Here is a 21,827-nt window from a genome sequence, read left to right on the forward strand (position 1 = left end):
AGAAAGAAAGAAAGAAAGAAAGAAAGAAAGAAAGAAAGAAAGAAAGAGCATTGAACCAGGCAGGACCCAAGTCACTCAGACTCTAGTCCCATTTCTGCAATCACTATGCACACCAGGTCAACTCTTCTCCTCAGAGACAGCCAAGTCCGGGTGATGGAGAACACAGTGAGCAATGCTGAGAAGTACTTTGGTCAGTTCTGTGTGCTTTTGGCCGCCTACACCCGGAAGACAGCCAAACTGCGAGATAAGGCAGACCTGCTCGTCAAGCAGCTCTTGGATTTTGCCAATACTGAGAATCCTGAAATGCGCACCACCCTGAAGAACTTTGCCGAGGAGTTGGCCAAGGTGCAGGATTACCGACAGGCAGAGGTGAGCTCCTATGTCCCTGCCCCAAATGACAGCTTTAATGAGCTGCCTGCCTAGAACACAATGAAGATTTGAGATGATTCTGTTCAGAAAGCATTTATTAAGTGCCAACTGTGTACAAGACACTGGGCTGGCTGCTAGGTATACCTACAGAAATACAAGCTCTCAAAAGACTTTCACTCTTTTTGGGGGGTGAGGGATACAATATATACAGAAGGAAGTAATTGCAAGAGGGAAAAAATGCTAATAACTGGGGAATGAACAGGAGCAGTCTGGAGGAGGGATACTTTGAAGGAAGTCAGTGATTTGATGCAATGGAAATGAAGGGAGAAGGAAGTCTAGATACTGCAGACTACTTGGGCCAAAGCACAGGAGATGAACTGTCATACACTGAGAACAGCTAACAGTCCAATTTGACTGAAATGGAGAATCTATGAAGGGGAATGATAATATGAAACAAGACTAGAAAGATAAATGGGAACCAGAGTATGGAGGGCTTTAAATGTCAGGTTGTAGAGATGAGGTATTATTATGAGAGTAGATCAATTTTAAAAGATTTGAAAAAATATATCATATCAGAGTTGATGGCTCCAAAAGAGTTTTGCCATAAAGTCTGAAAATGTTAGCACTAGAAGGAACCTCATGGATCAGCTCCTGCATTTTACAGGTGAGGAAACTGAGGTACGAAAAAAGAAATGAGTTGCCTAAGGTCTTCTCTGAAGTATATACCTTCTTTAATGAAAGTAAGTATTCAGGGGCAGCTAGGTGGTGCAGTGAATAGAGCACCGGCCTGGAGTCAGGAGGACCTGAGTTCAAATATGACCTCAGACACTTAACACAAAAACTAGTCATGTGACCTTGGGCAAGTCAACCCCAATTGCCCTCCCCCTGCCAAAAAAGAAAGTATTCAATACATACTCAATAAATAATTTAGGGATATACATCAAAGAGTCTAGAAACTATGTCTTATTGAATATTAAATGAGTATTTATTAAGTGCCTGGGACCTGGGTTTAAATCCCATCTCTTCCATTTGCTACTTTGGGCAGGTCACTTAACCTCTCTTTCTTTATCTGCAAACTGAAAGGATTGAATTAGGTGCTGGATAAGGCTCCTTCCAACTTAAAGTATGGAAAGAGATATAAAGAAAATTAAGCTCCAGCTCCTACCCTCAAGTGTGCTCTATGACAGAGGATGTGGGACTTATTCACAAAGAACTTGAATATAAAATAGATTTATTTAAAGAACCAAAGAGGAATAAGCAAAGGACCAATTGAAAGAATTGGCAATTTTTAGTCTGGAAAGGAGGGGCAGCTAGGTGGTGCCATAGTGGATAGAGCACCAGGACTGAAGTCAGGAAGACATGAGTTCAAATCTAGCCCTATAAACTTACTAGCTGTGTGACCCTGGGCAAGTCACTTCACCCTAATTGCCTTAGTTTCCTCATCTGTAAAATGAGCTGGACAAGGAAATGGCAAACCACTCCAGTATCTCTGCCAAGAAAACCCCAAACGGGGTCATGAAGAGTAGGACCCAACTGAAATGACTGCACAACAACAAAGTCTGGAAAAGAGACCTGTAGGGGACTTCAAATATCTGAAGAGCTGTCATTGAACTTGTCCTGCCTGTCCCCATGGAGGCAGAACAAGCACCAATGAGTGGAAGTGAAAAGGAAAACAGAGTTTGAATCAATATAAAATGAAGAATGACCTAGTGATTAAACTGTTAAGCAATGCAACAGGCTACACTATGAAATAGTGATTGCCCTGTCACTGGAAGTATTCAAAAACATCACCTGTCAGGTATTTTGCAGAAGAGATTCCTTCCATGGGTGGGAGGACACATGACCTCTATGCCTTGCCCTTCCCCCACCACTCCATAATTTTATGACATTTACTTCACTATCATTCATTTTCTAACCATCCATGCTCATCCTGTGTTATAATAGAAAAAAATAATAATAAACCTACTGGACTTAAGAGTCAGAGGACCTGGGTGTGAGCCTAAAGCGAAGCATTCTTTAAAACACGGTATGGCCCTAAGGAAAAAGCTGTATACCCTCAGAGCATAGGTTGGTTCAGCCAAAAAAATATAGGATGTAGAAAGAATATTGGCTCAGGTATCATAGGACCTGCTTTCAGATCTCAGTTCTGTTACGTATTAGCTGTGTGACCCTGGCCAAATCATTTAATCTCTCTAGTCCTCAGTTTCTTCATCTGTAAAAATGAGGTGGTTGGAGCAGATATGTTAAAAATCCTTTGCAGCTCTAAATCCTTTGTCTATCTAATTCTCTTATGTTCAGATTGTTTCCTGCCCATCACTATAAAGATCAACCCTTATCTAATAAGAAAACAATTTACAAAATACTATCAGGCTATAATAAAGATATAATTCATAGTTCCCTTTGTGCCTCACCCATATCATAATGATAGACTAAAGGGTGCTGTGGTGCAGAGAATAGAGCACTGGACCTGGAGAAAGGAAAACCTGAGTTCAAATCTAGCCTTAGACACTTTCGAGCTGGGTGATCCTGGGCAAGTCATTTAATCTGTGACTCAGATTCCTCAACTGCAAAATGGACGAAATAATAGCACCTCCCTTCCAAGATTTTTCAGTTGTTCACTTGTTTTCAGTCATGTCTTCATGGCCTCATTGGTGATTTTCTTGGTGAAGATACTGGAGTGGTTTGTCTTTTCCTTCTCCAGCTCATTTTACAAATGAGGAAACTGAAGCAAACAGGGTTCAATGACTTACTCAGAGTCACACAGCTAGTAAGTATCTGAGACTGAATTTGAATTCAGGAGGATAAGTCGACTTAGCACTCTATCCACTGTGCCACCTAACTACCCAGGCTTATTTGAGACTAAAATAAGCACCCAACACATAGTAGGCACTTAATAATGATTTATTTCTTTCCTTCCTTTAATCATATTTCCATGGCACTTTTACATTAATTCCCTCTGAAACTTATGCTCACTTTTCCTTCTACTTTAGGTGGAAAGATTTGAAATGAAGGTCATCAATCCATTGAGACTCTATGGGACCCAGATAAAGCAAACCCGTGTATGTATGAGAGGACACTTCTGACACCATGGTTGGTTGCTTCTCCCCATTTCATGTTTTTCTCCTACCTTCAGTGATGCTGGATACTAAGTACGACTAATCTGTTTCATTTAGAACGAGATCAAGAAATTCAACAAGGTCCGAAATAATGAAATCAAACAACTAGAAAAATTGGAAAGACTGAGGCAGAAGTCGCCTTCTGACCGACACACAATCGTATCCTTCCATATAGAACCATAGAGGCATCAAGATAGTGTGGTGGCAGGAGGAGGAAGAAGGGAAATAGTAATAATAATATTAATAACAATAACAATAATAGCCAACATTCAGATAGCTCTTTAAGTCTAGAGAGCACTTTACAGAGTGTCCCAAAAATCTTAGCACAGTTCTAAGCTACTAAAGCTGTATTCTCTCATTAACTCCTTTCAACAACCCTGTGAGGTAGGAGCTATTCCTGATTTCATAGATGAGGGAACCATAATTGAGAGAAATTAAATGACTGGCATGGAATCCCACAGCTAGTAATTGTTTGAGGGAGGATTTGAACTCAGCTCTTTCTGTTTCCAGGTCCCAGACTCTGTCCATTACATTCCTGATATGAAATCAAAAGATCTGGATGCAAATCCTGAATATAGTACTTGTTGCTGATATGACCTTGGGTGTGTCTGTCTCCAAGTCCCAAGATATAAAATCAAAGGACCTGAATGTGAATTCTGAATACAGTACTTGTTACTGATGTGACCTTGAGGATATCACTTCCTTGTTCTTGGCTTTGGTTTCCTCATCTGGAAAATGAGGGGATTGGATTTGATGGCCTTTGAGATTCCTCCAATCCATCTTCCACTTGGCTGCCATGATTGTTTATCTGTGTCATTCCCCTGTCTCAGTGAGTTCCCAGTGGTTCCCCATTACCTCCAGAATAAAATCCAAAGTCTTTTTTGGCATTTAAAGCCTTCCCAACCTGGTCCTTCCCTACCTTTCTAGCGTCCCTACACTTTACATCCCTCCATGTACTTGATGGTTCAGCCACATTGGTCTTCTTGAAATTCCTCATACATGACAGCCCATTTCGTGGTCCATATCTTTGCATTGGCTTCCTCCAGTGCTTGGAATGCTCTCTCTCCTCACTTCTACCTCTTCATTTCCCCTGCTTCCTTCAAGACTCATCTACAAGCCTACCTCCTGCGGGAGGTCTTTTCCAGTCACCCTTATAGCCCTCCACAAGTGACTCATATGTCTCCTTTCAGATTGCATTCCATCCACTCTCTCTCTATCTTGTATTTTTTTATGTCTTCCCCCTGCCCCGATGAGAGTAGAAGCTCTTTCAAAGCGAGTACTGTTTTGGCTTTTTATGTTCTCTTCTGTTATTCTGTATCCCTAGGGCTTAGCACATTTTTTGGCACGGAATAAATACATAGTAAATGCTTATTGACTGATAGACTGAATAAACCCATGATCTTGTGCTGGTGATCTTTCAATTTTGGTTTGGGGAGTGGACTTTTTTCTTTGTGTGAGGGATAGTTGTAATAATTTCCCTGTGTTGCTTTATACTGACTCATTAAAAGTTTCCATGATTGCTCCTATAATTTAGATTTCCTTAATAACTGTTGTTTTTTTTTTTTACCCAGTCCCAGGTAAGTGTTGCACCTGCAGGGACACTGCTGTTATGAAACGGTAATAAATCCCCCTGCCAAACCACAGGTGAGTATTATATTAGGTAATGAGACCTGGATAGAACTCAAGGGGAAACAATAAAAGTTTATTGAGCACAAAGATGTCATGCAAAGAGCATAGTACTGGGAGATTAAAAATATAGTCCTGGTTTGACTCCATGATATTGGGTGCATCATTTCATCTCTCAGCCTCAGTTTCCCTATCTGTACCACCATGAAGAGGCTAGATTAGAAGATCTTTAAGGACCCTCCCAGTTCTGAGATTCTGTGAGACAAAAAACCAGTCACTGACCTCAAAGGACGCTCCTCACTGGTCTTTGTCATTTTGGTTGGTAGACTGAGACCCTAGAAATCATTTAAGTCAAGTCAATAAGCATTTATTAAACACTTACTAAGTGCCAGGAACTGTGCTAAATGCTGGAAACACCATACTTGAACTTGTGTTCAAGCTCCTTATTCTACAGATGAGTCAATCAACAAGCATTTATTAAGCACCTACTGTATACTAGGCTAGGCTAGATGCTGGGGATAAAAAGTAAAAAAAAATGAAACAATCTCTACCCTCAAAGAGTTTACATTCTATTAAAGGAGAAAACATGTAACTATATAAGTACATACAGAATAAATATACATAGAGTATGAATGCATATGTTATAAATGCAGGGTTGTTAGAGATAGAGGGCCTTAGATGTTGAGGGAAATCGGAAATGATTCAGGTTGTAAATGATCCTTGAAGAGAGTAATTCAATGAGATGGAGATAGAGAGGGAGTGCAATCCAGGCTTGCAGGGGGTGGCCCGAGCCAATGGAGATTTGAATTCTTTCCCATCTAGGTCCCACCCTGGCTACATGCCAATATGCCAAAGGGAGAGGGACCAAACTTGTGATTCCATTAGTATATGGTAGGTTGGTACCTTCTTGGTACCTTATAGACTTAGAGTTGCCTAGAGTTCTGAGAGGTTGTGAGTTGCCCAGAGGCACATGGCCAGTACGTGTTAGAAGCAGGACTTGAATCCAGGGTTTCCTGGCCCTGAAGGCAGTTCTCTTTCTGCTAGAGCAGGCTGCAAAAAATCAGTGGTAAATAATGGACCAAGCTAATAATTCCTCTTAATGAATTCTAGCTGGAGAATGTCTTATTTTTTTTTCCAGATAGCATAATGAATTAATCTGCATGGTAGAGTGATAAGAATGCTGGATTTGGAATCAGAAATCCTGGGTTTGAATCCTGCCTCTTCCATTTCCTATCTATGTGACCTTGGGCAAATTAATTCTCCTCTCTGGGACTCAGTTTTTTCATCTGTTAAAAAAAAAAAAGATGTTCCCTTAGACCCCTTTTAACTCTGGGATTCTATGTATACATCTCCCCATTATAGATACTCCGCAAGAGTATCTATGATGATAGAAATCTCAGACCAGTGAAAGATGTATTTAATCAGAGACGACTTTTGATGCCTAAGAAATTACACCGTGTGTAATAGAGCTATCCCTGAATCAGTCATTTAAGTCAATTCTCTTTACTTCTGTCCTAGCAGAAACATTCCTGGATTTGGGTAAGTATGGAGTTGTGCTGAAAATTAACCCCTCATTCCTACTCTTCAGGCTGAGACAAATGTGCAGAAAGCTTCTGTGGATGCAAGCCGAACTACTCACCAACTTGAAGAGACCATTGATACATTTCAGAAGCAGAAGCTGAAAGACATCCAGGTATGCAAGGCACTCATTGTTCTCCCATGGAATGACTTAGCTCTCCCCACCTTGGAACCAGTGCATCAAAGAATGCATCTGATTGGCCAACAAAGAGATCTGGGAAGCACCATCTTCTGGTACTGCTTCTTCTGGCAGTAGTGGGATATAACTAGAGGAGAAGCTAGTCATTGTCTGGTTCCTATTAGATGCCAGAAAGGATACCCAATGAGACAAGAGGAGAGAGAGGGCCAAGAGATCCCAATGGGCAAAAGTGAATAGGAAAGAGTGTGCAAAAGTTGGGTCTTGAAGGATGGTAGGATTTAGGGGGCCCAAAAAAGAGGGTGTTAGCAATAAAAATGGGGTGGTAAAGAAACTCAGAGGGGCGGCCAGGTGGCTCAGCGAGTAAGAGCACCGGCTCCAGTGTTGGGACGACCTGGAGATCGAATCCCGGGCTCAGACACTCAGCACCACACCCAGAAATAACTGGCCGTGTAACCTTGAGCAAGTTACTTAACCCCGATTGCTAAAAAAAAAAAAAAAAAAAAAAAGAAAGAAACTCAGCTGAGGCTATACACCAGAGATACACCTCAAAGTCTCCACTGAGATCCAATAAATCCATAATACAGCTAAGGTTGCTATACTTTGGTCAGACTGGCCCAAATCTTGGGAGATTCTCAGTGTCAGGTTGTAGTGGCAACCACATTGGCATACCCAGGATGGCTGCTAGTTCAGGTTCTCGGATCTGCTTTACCAGCAAAGATAGTTGTTTAATGGCTCAACAATCTCTTTTAATTACATTCACTAGTTCAGGGGAAAAGTCAGCACCCTGAACTTCAGAGAAAATACAAGCAGAGAAATGAACACCAACAGACAGGACTTTGACTGCCTGAATCAACTACACACTTTACATACATCCCTGGATGGAGAGATCCTTTACATCTGAGCAGTTAAGGAACTCTGAACATACAGCCACTTAGAATCTAGACCAGAGAATCACAAGATCCTTCTCATAAGCTAGCCTCCAAAGCAAAATACCAACTCAAAGTATATATGCACTTCTCAGAGCCGGAAGGCATCACAACTCGGCACCTAATTAGAAATTAGCAAAAGGTGTGAACGACTTCCTACAAGCAAGCCTCCCCTAAGCAAGCTTCCCTTAATGGGCTTCATAATGAGGCCTATTAATGGCTGGGGAAGATCTTATATCTTATTAACATTACATAAGTGTAAGAGGATGAGGAAGTGGGTAGCTACTAAGGCTCTAAGTTTACAGTGGCTTAGCTGTGATCACACTGGATTTTTCCTTTCCATCTTCTCTGCTATTGGCCCTTCTCCCATATCTCTGGGAGGGACAGTTAAAAAGGAGCTCTCATTTATTTTATTTTAAGGTCTCATGTAGCCCGCAGTCTGACCTGGGAGCCAAGACATTTTATATCATAGAGGGGATCTGGTCAGAGATTTTCATTTCCTTCAGATTAGACCTCAGAGTTATGCATCTGATTTTTCACAACTAAACTCAATCTCCAATTGCTGGGGAGAATTACCCAGAAGTAGCCATCTTCATGACAAAGGAGGGGGGCATTTCAGGAAGGTGCAAAACCTAAAACACATTTGGGGGTAGGGGTGTGGGTGGGAAAACATGACTCAAAGCGGTCCTTCTGAAAAATATTTGTAGATTTTAGAGGGATCAACATTGCTCAACAATGTGATTTTGGGCCCTTACAATGCTTTTAGAGAGACATCACATTTAGGACAAAGAAAATAAAAAATAGCCTTCCCATTGTCTTCCCTGGTAAGACCACAGTCTGGGGAATTGTTTAGTTCTGCATTGTTTGGGGATTGCATTTTAAGACAGATGTCGATAAGTGAGATGATCAGAATGTGTAGAGAACACACTATATGGGGGTTGATAGAAGGCACTTGTGGGTGTTTAGCTCAAAGAAGACTTGGGGATGATGTGATGGCTGTTTTCAAGGGCTGTATGTGGAGAAAGGATTGATTCCTTTGTTCTGCTAGGCTCTTCCAGGTAGCACTAGAAAGGAAAAAGAGGGAGATTTGGGCCTCTAGAAGAAGAAAAAGCATTCTAACAATAGGAGTTATCCAAAAGTGGTATGGGATGCCTCAGTAGACCAATTGGAATTCATAGGATCATAGATTGAGAAATGGAAGGCAACTACGAGGTCATCTAGTCCAACCCCCTCATTTTACAGATAAGGAAACTGAGGCCAAGAGGCCAGTGATTTGCCCAAGGTCACACAAGTTGTAAGCATGGGGCGTAGGTTTTAAACCCAGGACTTTCATACTCTAGAATCAGCACTCTTTCTATGGTAGGCTGATTAGATTATTTTATGTATGAATTAGACTGGATGACCTCAGATCTCATGATTCTAAGGATTTTTCTTTAACCATATTTCCAGTTACACTGAGGGTCTTGTTTTTTTCTGCCTCGATCTTGATGATCTTGAATATTTCATCATTTCCCCAGTTTTATCTTCATTTCCTACTCCTGGGTTTTATCAGTGCTCTTGTGTGTTCTACCCTGAGAATGACCAGGAGGAGAAAGTTAACATCTTTGCTTAGTAGCTCTCCGCTGCTCCCCTCCCCCCTTCCCCAACCAGAAGGAAGATACACGTTCAGTGATCATGCTGCAATCGCTGTTAAGGCTAATACTGGTTAACATGTATGCTGGGGAGCTCAGTTTACAGGAAAATAACCCCCTCCAGTTGCTTTGCTCTCTACCTCTCCCTTGTTATTGTTATTTAAGTTGGCAAAGATACTGGAGTGGTTTGCCATTTCCTTCTGTAGTGTGTCCCCCTATTTTACAGATGAGGACCTGAGGCAAATAAGGGTTAACTGACTTGCCAGAATCACTTCAGTGTCTGAAGCTGGATTTGAACTCAGACCATCTTGAATCCAGGCCCAGTGCTCTATCCACCGTACTACTCAGCTTGTCTCTCTACTCACCTCACAATTAACGTGGTCTCCCTTGATGCCGGTATGCTGGGGGCATAGTATGCATAGTGGCAGACCTCTGGGTTTGGTTTCAGAAAAATATGAGGGACCAGAAAAGTGTGTGCCCTTGGGCAAGTCACTTCACCTTTGCTTGCCTCAGTTTCCTTATTTGTAAAATGAGAATAATAACATCACCTTCCTCGCAGGGTTATTGGGAGAATCAAATGAGATAATATTAGTAAATAAAAACGAGTGACAAATAAATATTGGCACAGTGCCTGGTATATAGTAGGCACGATATAAATGCTTTTCCCCTCCCTCTTCTTTGTACATTTTTAATTGCATCTTGTCTTCCCCATTAGATCATAAATTCCATGAGGGTAAGAACTATTTTTGCCCTTCTTTGTATGCTTGACATAGCACCTAACACACAGTAGGCACTTAATAAATGCTTCTGGATTTGAGACTCAGGGAAGTTAAATGACTTGATACTGTCAGAGAGCAAGAGAGAGGATTTGAACAAGAACCAGTGATCTTTCCACCATATTGTGTTTCCAGTTACTGGCATGACCTATCTATGGTTTTGGTTTGGTTTGGTTTGGTTAGAGATGAGATTCCCCATCTTACCTGGGGCTCTTCCCTGTTACTGATTGGCACAGAAATTTGACCCTGACCCATTTCTTACCAGGGCCATTTTACCCCTCCTTAGACAGGTTGCTGGTCCCTTGCTCCCAAGGGCTCGCCATATTGATGCTAGACTTAGTTCAGACACCTGATTGACTTACCTGTCATAGCTAAGAACTCCTGAGCTCAAAGGATCCACCAGCCTCAGCCTCCTCAGATGTAGGAATTATAGGTGGCCACCACTATTCCAGGCACCATGGTTGTTGTAAAGAAGAGGATTTGTAAAATGGAAAACTCTATAGAAATACAGGTTATTGATATGATAATATTTTGGGGCTTTTTCCATCCCCAGAAAATTTTCTCTGACTTTGTAACCATCGAGATGGTTTTTCATGCCAAGGCAGTGGAGGTATATTCCAAGGCCTTCCAGATACTAGAAAATTATGACTTGGAAAGAGATCTAGAGGTGAGTAAAAAAACTACCTTTCCCCCTGCTACCCCCACCCCTACTACACAAAAGAATAACTTTTTAAAAACTATTTTTAGATTTTATTTTAAACTTAAATACAAAATAAGAAAAGGAAAAAAAGTTGCCATGTACACAGCAGAACATAAGAGAGGATTCAATATAAAGCAATAAATTTCCATTTCCATTCCATATAATGAATACTGCTTATTACTTTCAAAGATGTCCATCTTTTCTTTGCTTCCTTGTAGATTTTCTTTTGTCATCTGCTATGTACTTTTTACTTTATTTTTTCCCTTCCTCCCCTGCCCCTTCCTCCCTCCCCAAGGCTACAATTAAGTGCAGAGATTGGTTTTACACACACATACACACACACATGCATATCCATAAACATACACATATATACACATATACACTCAAAGTCATTTACATAAGACCCTACTATGATAATTTCCATTTGTCATCTGTTTCTCTGTAGGTGGTTACCATCTTCCTTCATAAGTCCAAGTCTTTCCATATTTTTTCCACAACAATATTCTGATTCAATCACATTCTATCTGGGAGCCTATCTATGAGAGTTCCCCCTCCCCCAATCTTTCTGCTTTCCCTCTATTCTTGGCTACATGAGTTTTATTTATACAGGAAATTTATTATTTAAAATCATCAAAATGATCCATTTTACATTTCAACATTTCTCTCACCTTAGAATGTGGTTTAAGGTCTGATGCTACTGAATCTAGCTCCTTCACATCTTTTTCTGAGAATAACTTTTGTTAATTAAAAAAAACATATTATTAATTCTAAAACCTAAGGAACCTAAGTACATAAGTACTCTACAATTCCCAATGGGTTTGTGATGGCTGTTATGTATTTGATCATCAAGGAAAACACATGACTGGAGAAGGATGGTGTAGTGAGACTGATAACCAAGGGTTGCCCTGGCACCCACTGTGCCACCCAGATGCCCCGTGTTCAGAGTAAGCATTTAATACATTCTTCATTCATTCATCCTCATATTGCTTGATGGGGTTCAGATATAAATAACTCTAGGACAAGTCAATATCTTGCTATTATTCCTTTATGTTTAGTGTTTTATAGACCGTTGTACAGGTGAGTAAAATAATTGCTTTTTGAAGTTGAATAAAAATATCAAGATGCAATCTTATCCTGTGCAGATTCCCTGAAAGCATTCTCAGGCATCAGAAGGGACAATAAGAATGAGCTCATTCTGTTTCCAGCTGATTTTGACCTCCTCTGCTAGGTCAATCAATCAACAGACATTGGCACCGTGCTAAGTCTCTATATTTTGAAAGCTTTAATTCCACACAGCTTGGAAACTGAGTATTGAGGTAAAGATAAAGTTTTATGTATGTCAAATCTTAAAAATAAGATTAAATTTTTAAAGGTTTTTATAGATCAACATTGTATCTGGGTGATTTGGGGCAACAGCTTGATCTATGACAAGGCTTTGGTGCTGGTATAGTTTGCTGATTGAGTTCTCAGGGATGCTCTGAGGTTTCCATTTATAATTTCAGAACTTGTCAGCTGTCAGTCCAAGTAGCATAGTGTATAATGTATGTATAATTCCAGCCATAAGCTCATGTCTTGCTAAGTATTTGGTAGAGACTAAATTCTTTTTTTTCCCACAATACAGTAATATTTTTATTTCTTTTTTTATAAATTAAATTTTATGTTTATTTTTAGCTTACATCATTCATTTCCACAAGATTTTGAGTTACAAATTTTCTCCCCATCTTTCCCCTACCAACCCCAAAACAGCAATCCCACTGTATGCCCTCCCCCAATCTGCTCTCTCCTATATCCTCCCCCATGCCCCTTCCAACTTTCCAGTAGGGCAAGATGGATCTCTATACCCCAGTGCCTGTATATCTTATTTTCCAGTTGCATGTATATATATATATATATATATATATATATATATATATATATATTAAACATTTTATTTTAAAACTTTGAATTCCAGATTCTTTCCCTTCCTCCCTCATCACCCACCCTTACTGGCAAGATAAGCAATTCAATATAGATTGTACATGTGTGGCTATGCAAAACATTTCCATGGTGGATATATTGTGAAAGACTGACTATATTTCCCTCCATTCTATCTCGCCCCCCACTTGTTCTATTCTCTACTTTGACCCTGTCCCTTTTCAAAAGTGTGTGCTTCTAACTTCCCTCCCCGCAAACTGCCCTCCCCTCCATCATCCCCCTTCTCATCCCCTTCCCCCCTACTCTCCTATAGGGTGAGATACCCTATTTAGTGTGTATGTCATTCTGTCCCTAAATCAAATTCAATAAGAGTAAGGTTGACCATTCCCTTTTGCCTTCCTGTTCTTCCCCTCCATTGTAACAGTTTTCCCTTGCCCCTTTTATATGAGATAATTTACCCCATTCTGTCTTTCCCCATCTCCTCTCATTATATTCCTCTTTCACCTCTCAATTTCACCTTTTAAGTATCATCCCTTCCTATTCAATTGGTCCTGTGTCCTCTGTCTATGTATACCTGTACACATATATACACACACTCACATATGTATTCATATGCCCATATACCCTCCTATATAGACATAGATATGTATGTATACATATATATATATGTATACATTTATATTCCCTTCAACTATTCTCATACTGAGAAAAGTTTCATAAGTTACAATTGTCATTTTTCCATGTAGGAATATGAATAGTTCAACTTTGATAAGTTCCTTATGATGTCTTTTCCCTGTTTACTTTCTGATGTTTCTCTTGCTTCTTGTATATGAATGCCAAATTTTTTCTATTCAAATCTGTTTTATTCATCAAGAATGCTTGAAACTCCTCTATTTCATTGAATAGCTATATTTTTCCCTGAAACATGATACTCAGTTTTACTGGGTAGGTGATTCATGGTTTTAATCCCAGCTCTTTTGACCTCTGGAATATCATATTCCAGGCCCTTCTTCCTCAATGGAGAAGCTGCCAGATCCTGTTTTATCCTGATTGTGTTTCCACAATATTTGAATTGTTTCTTCTTGACTGCTTGTAATATTTTTTCCTTTATCTGGGAACTCCAGAACCTGGCTAAAATATTCCTGGGAGTTTTCTTTTGGGTATATTTTTCAAGAGGTGACCGGTGGATTCTTTCAACCTCTATTTTGGTCTCTGTTTCTAAAACATCAGGTCAATTTTCCTTGAGAATTTCTCGAAGCATGATTTCTAGTTTCTTTTTTTGATCATGGCTTTCAGGTAGTCCAATAATTTTTAAGTTATCTCTCCTGCATTTATTTTCCAGGTCAGTGGATTTTCCAATGATATTTCACATTGCCTTCTATTTTTTTATTTGTTTGTATCTGTTTAATAGTATCTTGATTTCTCATAAAGTCACTAGCTTCCATTTGCTCCAATTTAATTCTGAAAGAATGATTCTTTTCAGTGACTTTTTGAGATTCTTTTTCCATCAAGTAAATTCAGCTTTATAAGGCATTCTTCTCCTCATTGGCTTTTTGAGCATCTTTTGCCATTTGAGTTAGTCAGTCTTTTAAGGTGGTATTTTCTTCAGTCAGGTTGACTCTCTTTTCATGGTTTTCTTACATCATTCTCATTTCTCTTCCAAATTTTTCCTTCACTTCTCTTAATTGGTTTTCAAAATCCTTCTTAAGCTCCTCTATGGCCTGTAACCAATTCATATTTTTCTTGGAAGCTTTTGGTACAGAGTTCTGACTTTATTGTCTTCCTCCTGTTCCATGCTTTGATCCTTTTTGTCCCCAAAATAGGAATCTAAAGTTGGATTGCTGTTCTTGCTTTGCTTCCTTTTTTGTTCATGTTGCCACTCAGTTACTTGACTTTGAGCTTTTTGCCACAGTAGAACTCTACTTCTAGAGAGGAGAGCTTTGTCCCAAATTGCTGGGGTTTTCACAGCTGCCAGAGCTAATAGTTGGCTGCCCTCTCTGAAGCCTCCACCGGCTCTGGCACCTGGTCACACACCCCAGGACCTCCACCCTAGACAGCAATCCAGATCCAAGCAGGTTAAAACAAACTCCATTACCCCATGCCTCAGCTGCTTCTCCCTCCAGGGGTAGAGGCCAGACCACACTCCTGAACTCCCTGTTCCCAAAGTTTACACTGACCTCTCACTTTGTCTTTGGCATTTATGGGTTGATAATTCTAGAAACCACCACAGCTGCTGGTGGCCGCCCTGAGGCTAAAACTGCTGACTTGGGTGGGGCTGGGCTCTGCCCCCAGCGTGCTGTGATGAACCCTTTCTGTCTGCCTGCTGGGCTGTCCTCAGCAGAAGATTTGTTTCTCTCTGTCACTTTGTGGGTTCTGTAGCCTTGAAGTTTGTTTAGAGTCATTTTTATAGGTATTTGAGGTGGCTATGATGGGGAGTGCAGGGAGTTTAGGGACTAAATTCTTAAAGTCTGCAGTGATACATTTCACTTGAATGATCTACACTAATCATGGCAAAAGAAGGGAGCTGCATTTGGGATTTGATGATGATGAAGAAGATGAAGATGATAATAACAATAATAGATTGGACCTTTGATTTCACTGGAATAGGGAATTCCCTAGTAATATAATTTCCTCTACCAGTGCAAAGTTTTTCTGAAACTTAGAGATAGTTGCTTAAAATCTTGAGAGGATAGGTTACTTATTCAATTGTATCTGCCTCTTTTACAGATGAGGAATCTGAGGCAAAGGGGGTTAAGTGAATTGCCCAGGGTCACGCAGCTAGTATGTATCTGACTTGTTCTGGGTCATACAGTCAACATGGATCAGAGGCATGACTTGAACTGAGATCTCCTATTTCACCTCTACAACACCATGGAACTTCTTTATTTCTGAAACAAATCCCACAATTCTCTTCTTTTGCTATCCTTCTCTTTCCTATTTCCTGTTATGTTGTCCTTTGATACTAAAATCCAACCAAGACTGTTTTTGCTTCTATAGGATTTTAGAGCCAAGATACATGGTGTTAGTGGGAATCTTGATGCAAGACCCATCAATGCTACCAACCCCTCCTCATCTGTACCATGGTCTTTTGCTAGTCCGGTAAGTGTTGGAAAATATTCAACTGTGAGGAACATAGCAAACAGGGTCCAAGCTGAGAACCGGCAAATTATTCTGAATTAACTTAAAATCATTGGCATCTAAAATTACACTTATAATTCTAGGCTCAAATTAAGTTCTAGAGAGATATTAGGTTCGTGTCCTTACATGTCATGTAGTCAAATTCCCTGTATTTACAGGGGAAAAACCAGAATCCAAAAAGGTTAAGTGACCTACCAGTGGTCCCACAAGTGGTTACAACTTTTCAAATATCTGGCACTTAGGATCTTGGATCTGGAGCTGGAAGGCATCTCAGACATCATCTTGTCTGATGCCTTCATTTTACAGATGAGGAAACTGAGGAGGCCTAGGGAGATTAAGTGACTCATCCAATATCACAAATAGAATTGGAGGTGGGATTTGACACCAGGCCCTCTGGTCTGGAGCCAATGGCCTTTCCACTGTACCAGTTTTTGAAACAAATAGCTTTTAAAACAAGCATATTTTGGAAGAAGCCATATGACCTAGTATGCCCATTTGTTTTCCTCTATATTTTTTGTGGGCCACCAAGAATTCTTTGACATGCCACAGGTTGTGCAGATCTGGACTAGGGAACTAACACTACACTAGGAATTGGAAGACCTGGTTTCAGGTCCTGACTTTTCCTCTCCCTAGTTGGATGACTTAGGTAAGTCACTTCCCTTCTCTGAGACTCAGTTTCCCTATCTGTATAATGAGGAGAACAAATGAGCACCAAGTGTGTGGTATGAAATTTTAAGGTGAGAAATTCTAAAAGTTGTGAGGAAGGAAAAAATGTTTTGAGGATGGAATAGCAATTTCACTTGTCCTTCTCTTTTTTTAATAATATTTTATTCTCCCACCCAGTTACATGTAAAAATAATTTTTAACATTCATTGTTTCCTTTTTAAAGTATGTGTCTCTTTTGAGCTTTACTATGCAGCTGAATAAATATGTCCATTCCCTCCAAAGCAATGTCTATACATTCCAAGCCATAGAATGTTAGATGTGGAAGAGATTCTCTAGTCTAACCCTTTCCATTTTCCAGATGACTAGACTGAGTCCAGGAGAGGGGAAGTGATATCACACTGTTGGCACAGATAGTACTTGAACCCAGGTTTCCTGAGTCCAGGGTACCCCATAACCTGCTCCTATTTGGCAGTGACATATTACTGAGTTCCATGAAAATGGAATTTTAAAATTATTTCACTCAGGCAACTGGGGCTTAGAAGAAATTCTTGCTAATCTTCTAAAAGTCACTAGATCCAAGGTGAGTTTTGCCTCTGAGCTTTATAGTTGCATTAGCCTTAATTTCAGTATTGCCTCGTTCTCGGGCACTCTCTCTCTCTCTCTCTCTCTCTCTCTCTCTCCTCTTTCCCCCCTTTCTTCTCCCAGCCTCTTGGTATCACAGGGAAGCACTGTATTCAGAATCACAAGACGAGGGTTAAAATTCTGATTTGCTACAAGTCTCTGATGGTTTCCAAAGATTCTTCCCACTCCAAATCCAATGGCTGCCATCTAAGTAAGATCGACAATGCCATCCAGTAATCTGTAATGTTGGATAATAGATGATGTTTCTCTCTTTTTTTAAGAGTGCCCAGAGCACCCTTCAGAACCAGAGGCAAGAGGAGGAGACAATAAGTGACGACATCTCTGAGGAAGAAGACCAAGTAGAAAATCTCAGGGAAACAAGGACTTCTCAGATAAGAAGATAACTGTCCCGTGGCAGTCACCAAAACTGAAGTTTGAATGAGCATACTGCATCTTTCTTAGCAAGGACTTAAGTTTATTCCTCATCCACAGAACCCTTTAACATCACCTAAGCAAGAAGTGTCTAACATGGGGTCCCATGAGGCTGGCAGTGTTGCCAAGTGAGATCTGATCAAGATATAATTGGGAAATATTTAACAAAGCAAATGAAAATACAATGATGTCAATATGTGGTTTTATAAGTCAAAATACAGTCTGCAGGGATCCTTATGTAGGTACATCTTAGTGACCCCTTGTTTCTTTCTGAGTTTGACCCCATTTACCTAACTGTCTTAAATGTGGAGACCAGAGTAGCAAAACTTATCCATAAAAATAACCTGGGTACTAAGAATCCCTCCCATGATGCAATGCTGAACTCAGAAAAACTGACTCGTGAAAAAATTGAATGGATAGATTGAGTTCCCTTGGTGGTAACTTAGAGTTATTAGATGACCATGGTACATCAATAACACTTTTCTTAGCTTACCTGGAATTGTATGGATTTTCTAGTTGCATCTTTGGAAAGCAAATTCCTGTGTTTTTTGTTTAATTGTTTTTGTTTTGTAGGGCTTCTTTTTTTTTTATCTCTACATATGGCTCCTCCAATTATGGAGACATGGCTGTCTCTAATCACTCTGAGCTTTGAAAGAAGCTGTGTGACCCTGGAAAAATCACTTAACCTCTCTCAGCCTCAGTTTCCTCATTTGTAAATGGGGGATAATGAAGACATAAAATAATATACCTTATTATTATTTAAAAAATAACATAGTTGGGGATGGCTAGGTGGTGCAGTGAATAGAGCACCAGCCCTGGAGTCAGGAGAACCTGAGTTCAAATACGGCCTCAGACATTTGACACAATTGACGTGTGACATTGGGCAAGTCACTTAACCCCAATTGCCCTCCAAAAAACAAAAAAGCAAAAAAAAAAAAGATGTATAAAAAATAACATAGTTAACAACATAATAAATAAAAGAGGATTCATAATAGCACCTACCAGGGTTATTGTAAAGACCAAACAAGGTAATATTTGTAAAATGCTATGCAAACTTTAAAGTGCTATATAAATGCTAGCAGTGATGATGATGGTCACAACAATGATGATAACCCTTGTCAATATTTCTTAAGCTGGTAATTTTCAGAATGTTTTTGTTTAGTGTTGTCAATTCAATTTAAAAAGCATTTATTAAAATACCTTCTGTGTACCAGACACTGTACTAGGTACTGGGGATAAAACAAAAAACAGAAAAAAGAAACCCCAGTGCCTGCCCTCAAGGAGCATGGTTTTTTTTGTCTTTTTTGGAGGAGAGAAGGCAGGGCAATTGGGGTTAAGTGACTTGCCCAAGGTCACACAGCTATTAAGTATAGGAGGCTGCATTTGAACTCAGGTCCTCCTGACTCCAGGGCCAGTGCTCTATTCACTGTACCACCTAGCTGTTCCTACCACCTAGCCACCCCTAAGGAGTATGTATTCGACTGAAGGAAACAATATGTACACAGATAAGGCATAGTGGCTGGATGTATTATTTCATTCATATGTCATAGGCAATTCCCATCAAGGAATTTCCTCCATCAGTGTAGGCTGGCCCTATTTCTGCAACTTTGAACATTTGAGGGTCCCCCAGAGCACTGAGAGGCTAAGTTATTTGCCCAGGATCAGACAGCAAATATATGTGGGAGACAAGCCTAGAACCCAGGTGTTCTCAGTTCAGAAGGCCAACTCTCCCCTTCACTGGCTTGTTAAATAAATACAAAATGTTTGCCAGTATTGTCCAGGAGAATACTTTAAACTGAGGGGGATTAGGAAAGGCCTCTTAGAAGTTGTGGTACCTGAACTGAGACTAGAAGGGAACCAGGGAGTCCAGGAGTTAGAGATGAGGAGGGATAGCACTCCCAACAACCTCTTCTGCAAAGTCTCAGGGTGGGAGATGGAAATGTCTTGTAATGGAAACAAGCAGGCTACTTTGGTTGGAAGAAAATAACAAGTGATGTGAAATAAATTTCAAAACCTAAGTTATGGGCAGAGCCAGATTGTTTAGGGCTTTCCATGCTAGAGGAATTTGCATTTAAATGTAGAGGGAAGAGGAGGCCACTGAGATTTAAATCAGAGAGAAATGTGGCCAGTCCTAATCAGTTGCTTCGTCTGTAAAATGGTGGCCTTCAAGGTCCCTCCCAGGGCCAACTCTCTGATCCTGTGATTGTTGGCAACACTGCAGACTGAACGGATGCTGTTCATCTCTGAAATTGTTTAATTGTTTGCTTTTTTATGAAATGATAAAGAAATAGGTGTGAGGAGTCTGTGGTTCTTGGCAAACATAATAGAGTTCAATTCAGAGAACCCTGGTTCAAATCCTGGCTGAGTTTTGAATGCAATCCTTGCCACTTGTTTCTTACATGACCTAGGTCCATTAAGTTCTGGGGCCTCAGTCTCCTTATCTGAAAAATGAAGAGGTTAGACTAAGTTGCCTCTAAGTCTTTCTTTCCAGCTTTAACTCTACCATTCCAACATATTAACTCTTTGGTTCCAGAAAACTGTATTGAACAAAGTTGATCAACTAGAGAGTATCCAGAGAAGGGTCATTCTAATCAGAAAGGGCCTTGGGATTCTTCTACCTGAGGGTCATTTGAGTAGACTAAGAATGTTTAACCTAGAGAATTTTAATAGACTGTGGGGTAGAGTCAGATGAGGATATGATAACTGACTTCAAGAATTTAACTCCCATTTATCCTGTAAATCTTGGGGCGGCCAGGCAGCACAGGGAGTAAGAGCACCAGCTCCAGTGTTGAGAAGACCTGGAGATCGAATCCTGGGCTCAAACACTTAGCACCCACCCAGAAACACCTGGCCGTGTAACCTTGAGCAAGTTACTTAACCCCAATTGCTTAGGGGCGGCCAGGTGGCTCAGCGAGTAAGAGCACCGGCTCCAGTGTCGGGATGACCTGGATCAAATCCGGACTCAGATACTCAGCACCACACCCAGAAATAACTGGCCGTGTAACCTTGAGCAAGTTACTTAACCCTGATTGCTTAAAAAAAAAAAAAATCTTGCATGCATATGGTGGTTCCTGTGTTGTCTCCCCTGTTAGAATGTAAGCTCCTTGAGGGCAGAGACCATGTTTTTACCTTTCTTTGTATCTCCAGCACACAGCACCGTCCTGGAACATAGCAAGTGTCTAATAAAGCTTTACAATCATTGTTGCATTTGATCCTCACAACAGCCCTGTGAGGTGGGTGCTATTATTATCATCCCCATTTTGTATATGAGGAGATTGAGGCACAGAGAGAGGTGAAGTGAGTGAGTGGCCCAGGGTCACATAACTAGAAAATGTTTGAGGCCATATTTGAACTCAGATCTTCCTGACTCCAGTCCCAGTGCTCTATCCACTGTACCCCCTGACAGCCTGACTTTTAAAAAAATACAAGTTCGTGTCATAACATTTACTGCCAAGAATCACTTTTCCACCATAGATGTGGTATCCAGGGTCACACAACTATTATGTGTCTGAGGCTGGATTTGAACTCAAGTCTTCCTGACTCCAGGTACCATTGTACCTCTTTCCCCAGTTGCTTTTTTCTGTCACTCCAAAAGTGATTTCTCTTCTCTTTCCTTATCTGTAAAATGAAGAAGGTGGACAGATCATTAACTTGTGTGAGCTTGGTTGAATCACCTAATATTCCTTATCTGCTCTCCACAGTCCTTATTGTTATCATTTGTTGCTTTTGTTTTGAGACTGGGTCTTTCCCTCTCACCCAAGCTGGAAGTTCAGCAGGCACTCACTGGCCTCATCCAACTGCTGATCTTACCCAGGTTTTTTTGACCCACTCCATTTCTGACCCACCCTTCCTTGGGCAGGTGGCCTCCTCCTCCCCACAGCAGTTCAGCATATTTGCTCCAGATTTCATGAGGACACAAGATCAGCTTAGCCCCCTGAGCCACCCACCTCAGTCTCCCTGGATCACAGCCAGGGAATGTCACCATGGCCAGCTGGTGCTTCTTTTCAGAAGTTCAATGTTTACTGTGGAACGAAACATTTCTCAAGGGGCCTCTATTCCGTCCATTGTATGTCATGTGAATGTGCAAAGGTTAGTGGATTCTTTCACTTGATGTAAAAAAAAACCTATACACTAGAACATGAGCTCTTTACAAGTAGATATCGTTTCCTTCTTTGTACTTCTACCCACAGTACCT

General features: G+C 40.5%; 1 protein-coding gene and 1 pseudogene across 1 annotated transcript; one reads left to right on the forward strand and one right to left on the reverse strand.

Annotated features, from left to right (window-relative positions):
* LOC138159358 (centrosomal protein of 19 kDa pseudogene) overlaps positions 1-21,827 on the reverse strand; it is a 300,984-nt pseudogene that overhangs the window by 13,355 nt on the left and 265,802 nt on the right.
* Positions 106-21,014, forward strand: CIBAR2 (CBY1 interacting BAR domain containing 2). Its single transcript, XM_069085887.1, has 8 exons — positions 106-369; positions 3,360-3,428; positions 3,543-3,644; positions 5,057-5,062; positions 6,700-6,804; positions 10,715-10,828; positions 15,773-15,874; positions 17,482-21,014. The coding sequence occupies exons 1-8, from the start codon at positions 106-108 to the stop codon at positions 17,602-17,604; spliced, it is 885 nt and encodes a 294-aa protein (XP_068941988.1). The 3' UTR covers positions 17,605-21,014.

The sequence above is a fragment of the Petaurus breviceps genome, unplaced genomic scaffold, assembly GCF_028583685.1.
Source record: "Petaurus breviceps papuanus isolate PSGF00001 unplaced genomic scaffold, PetGlider_PUasm1.0 176, whole genome shotgun sequence".
Lineage (NCBI taxonomy): Eukaryota > Metazoa > Chordata > Mammalia > Diprotodontia > Petauridae > Petaurus > Petaurus breviceps.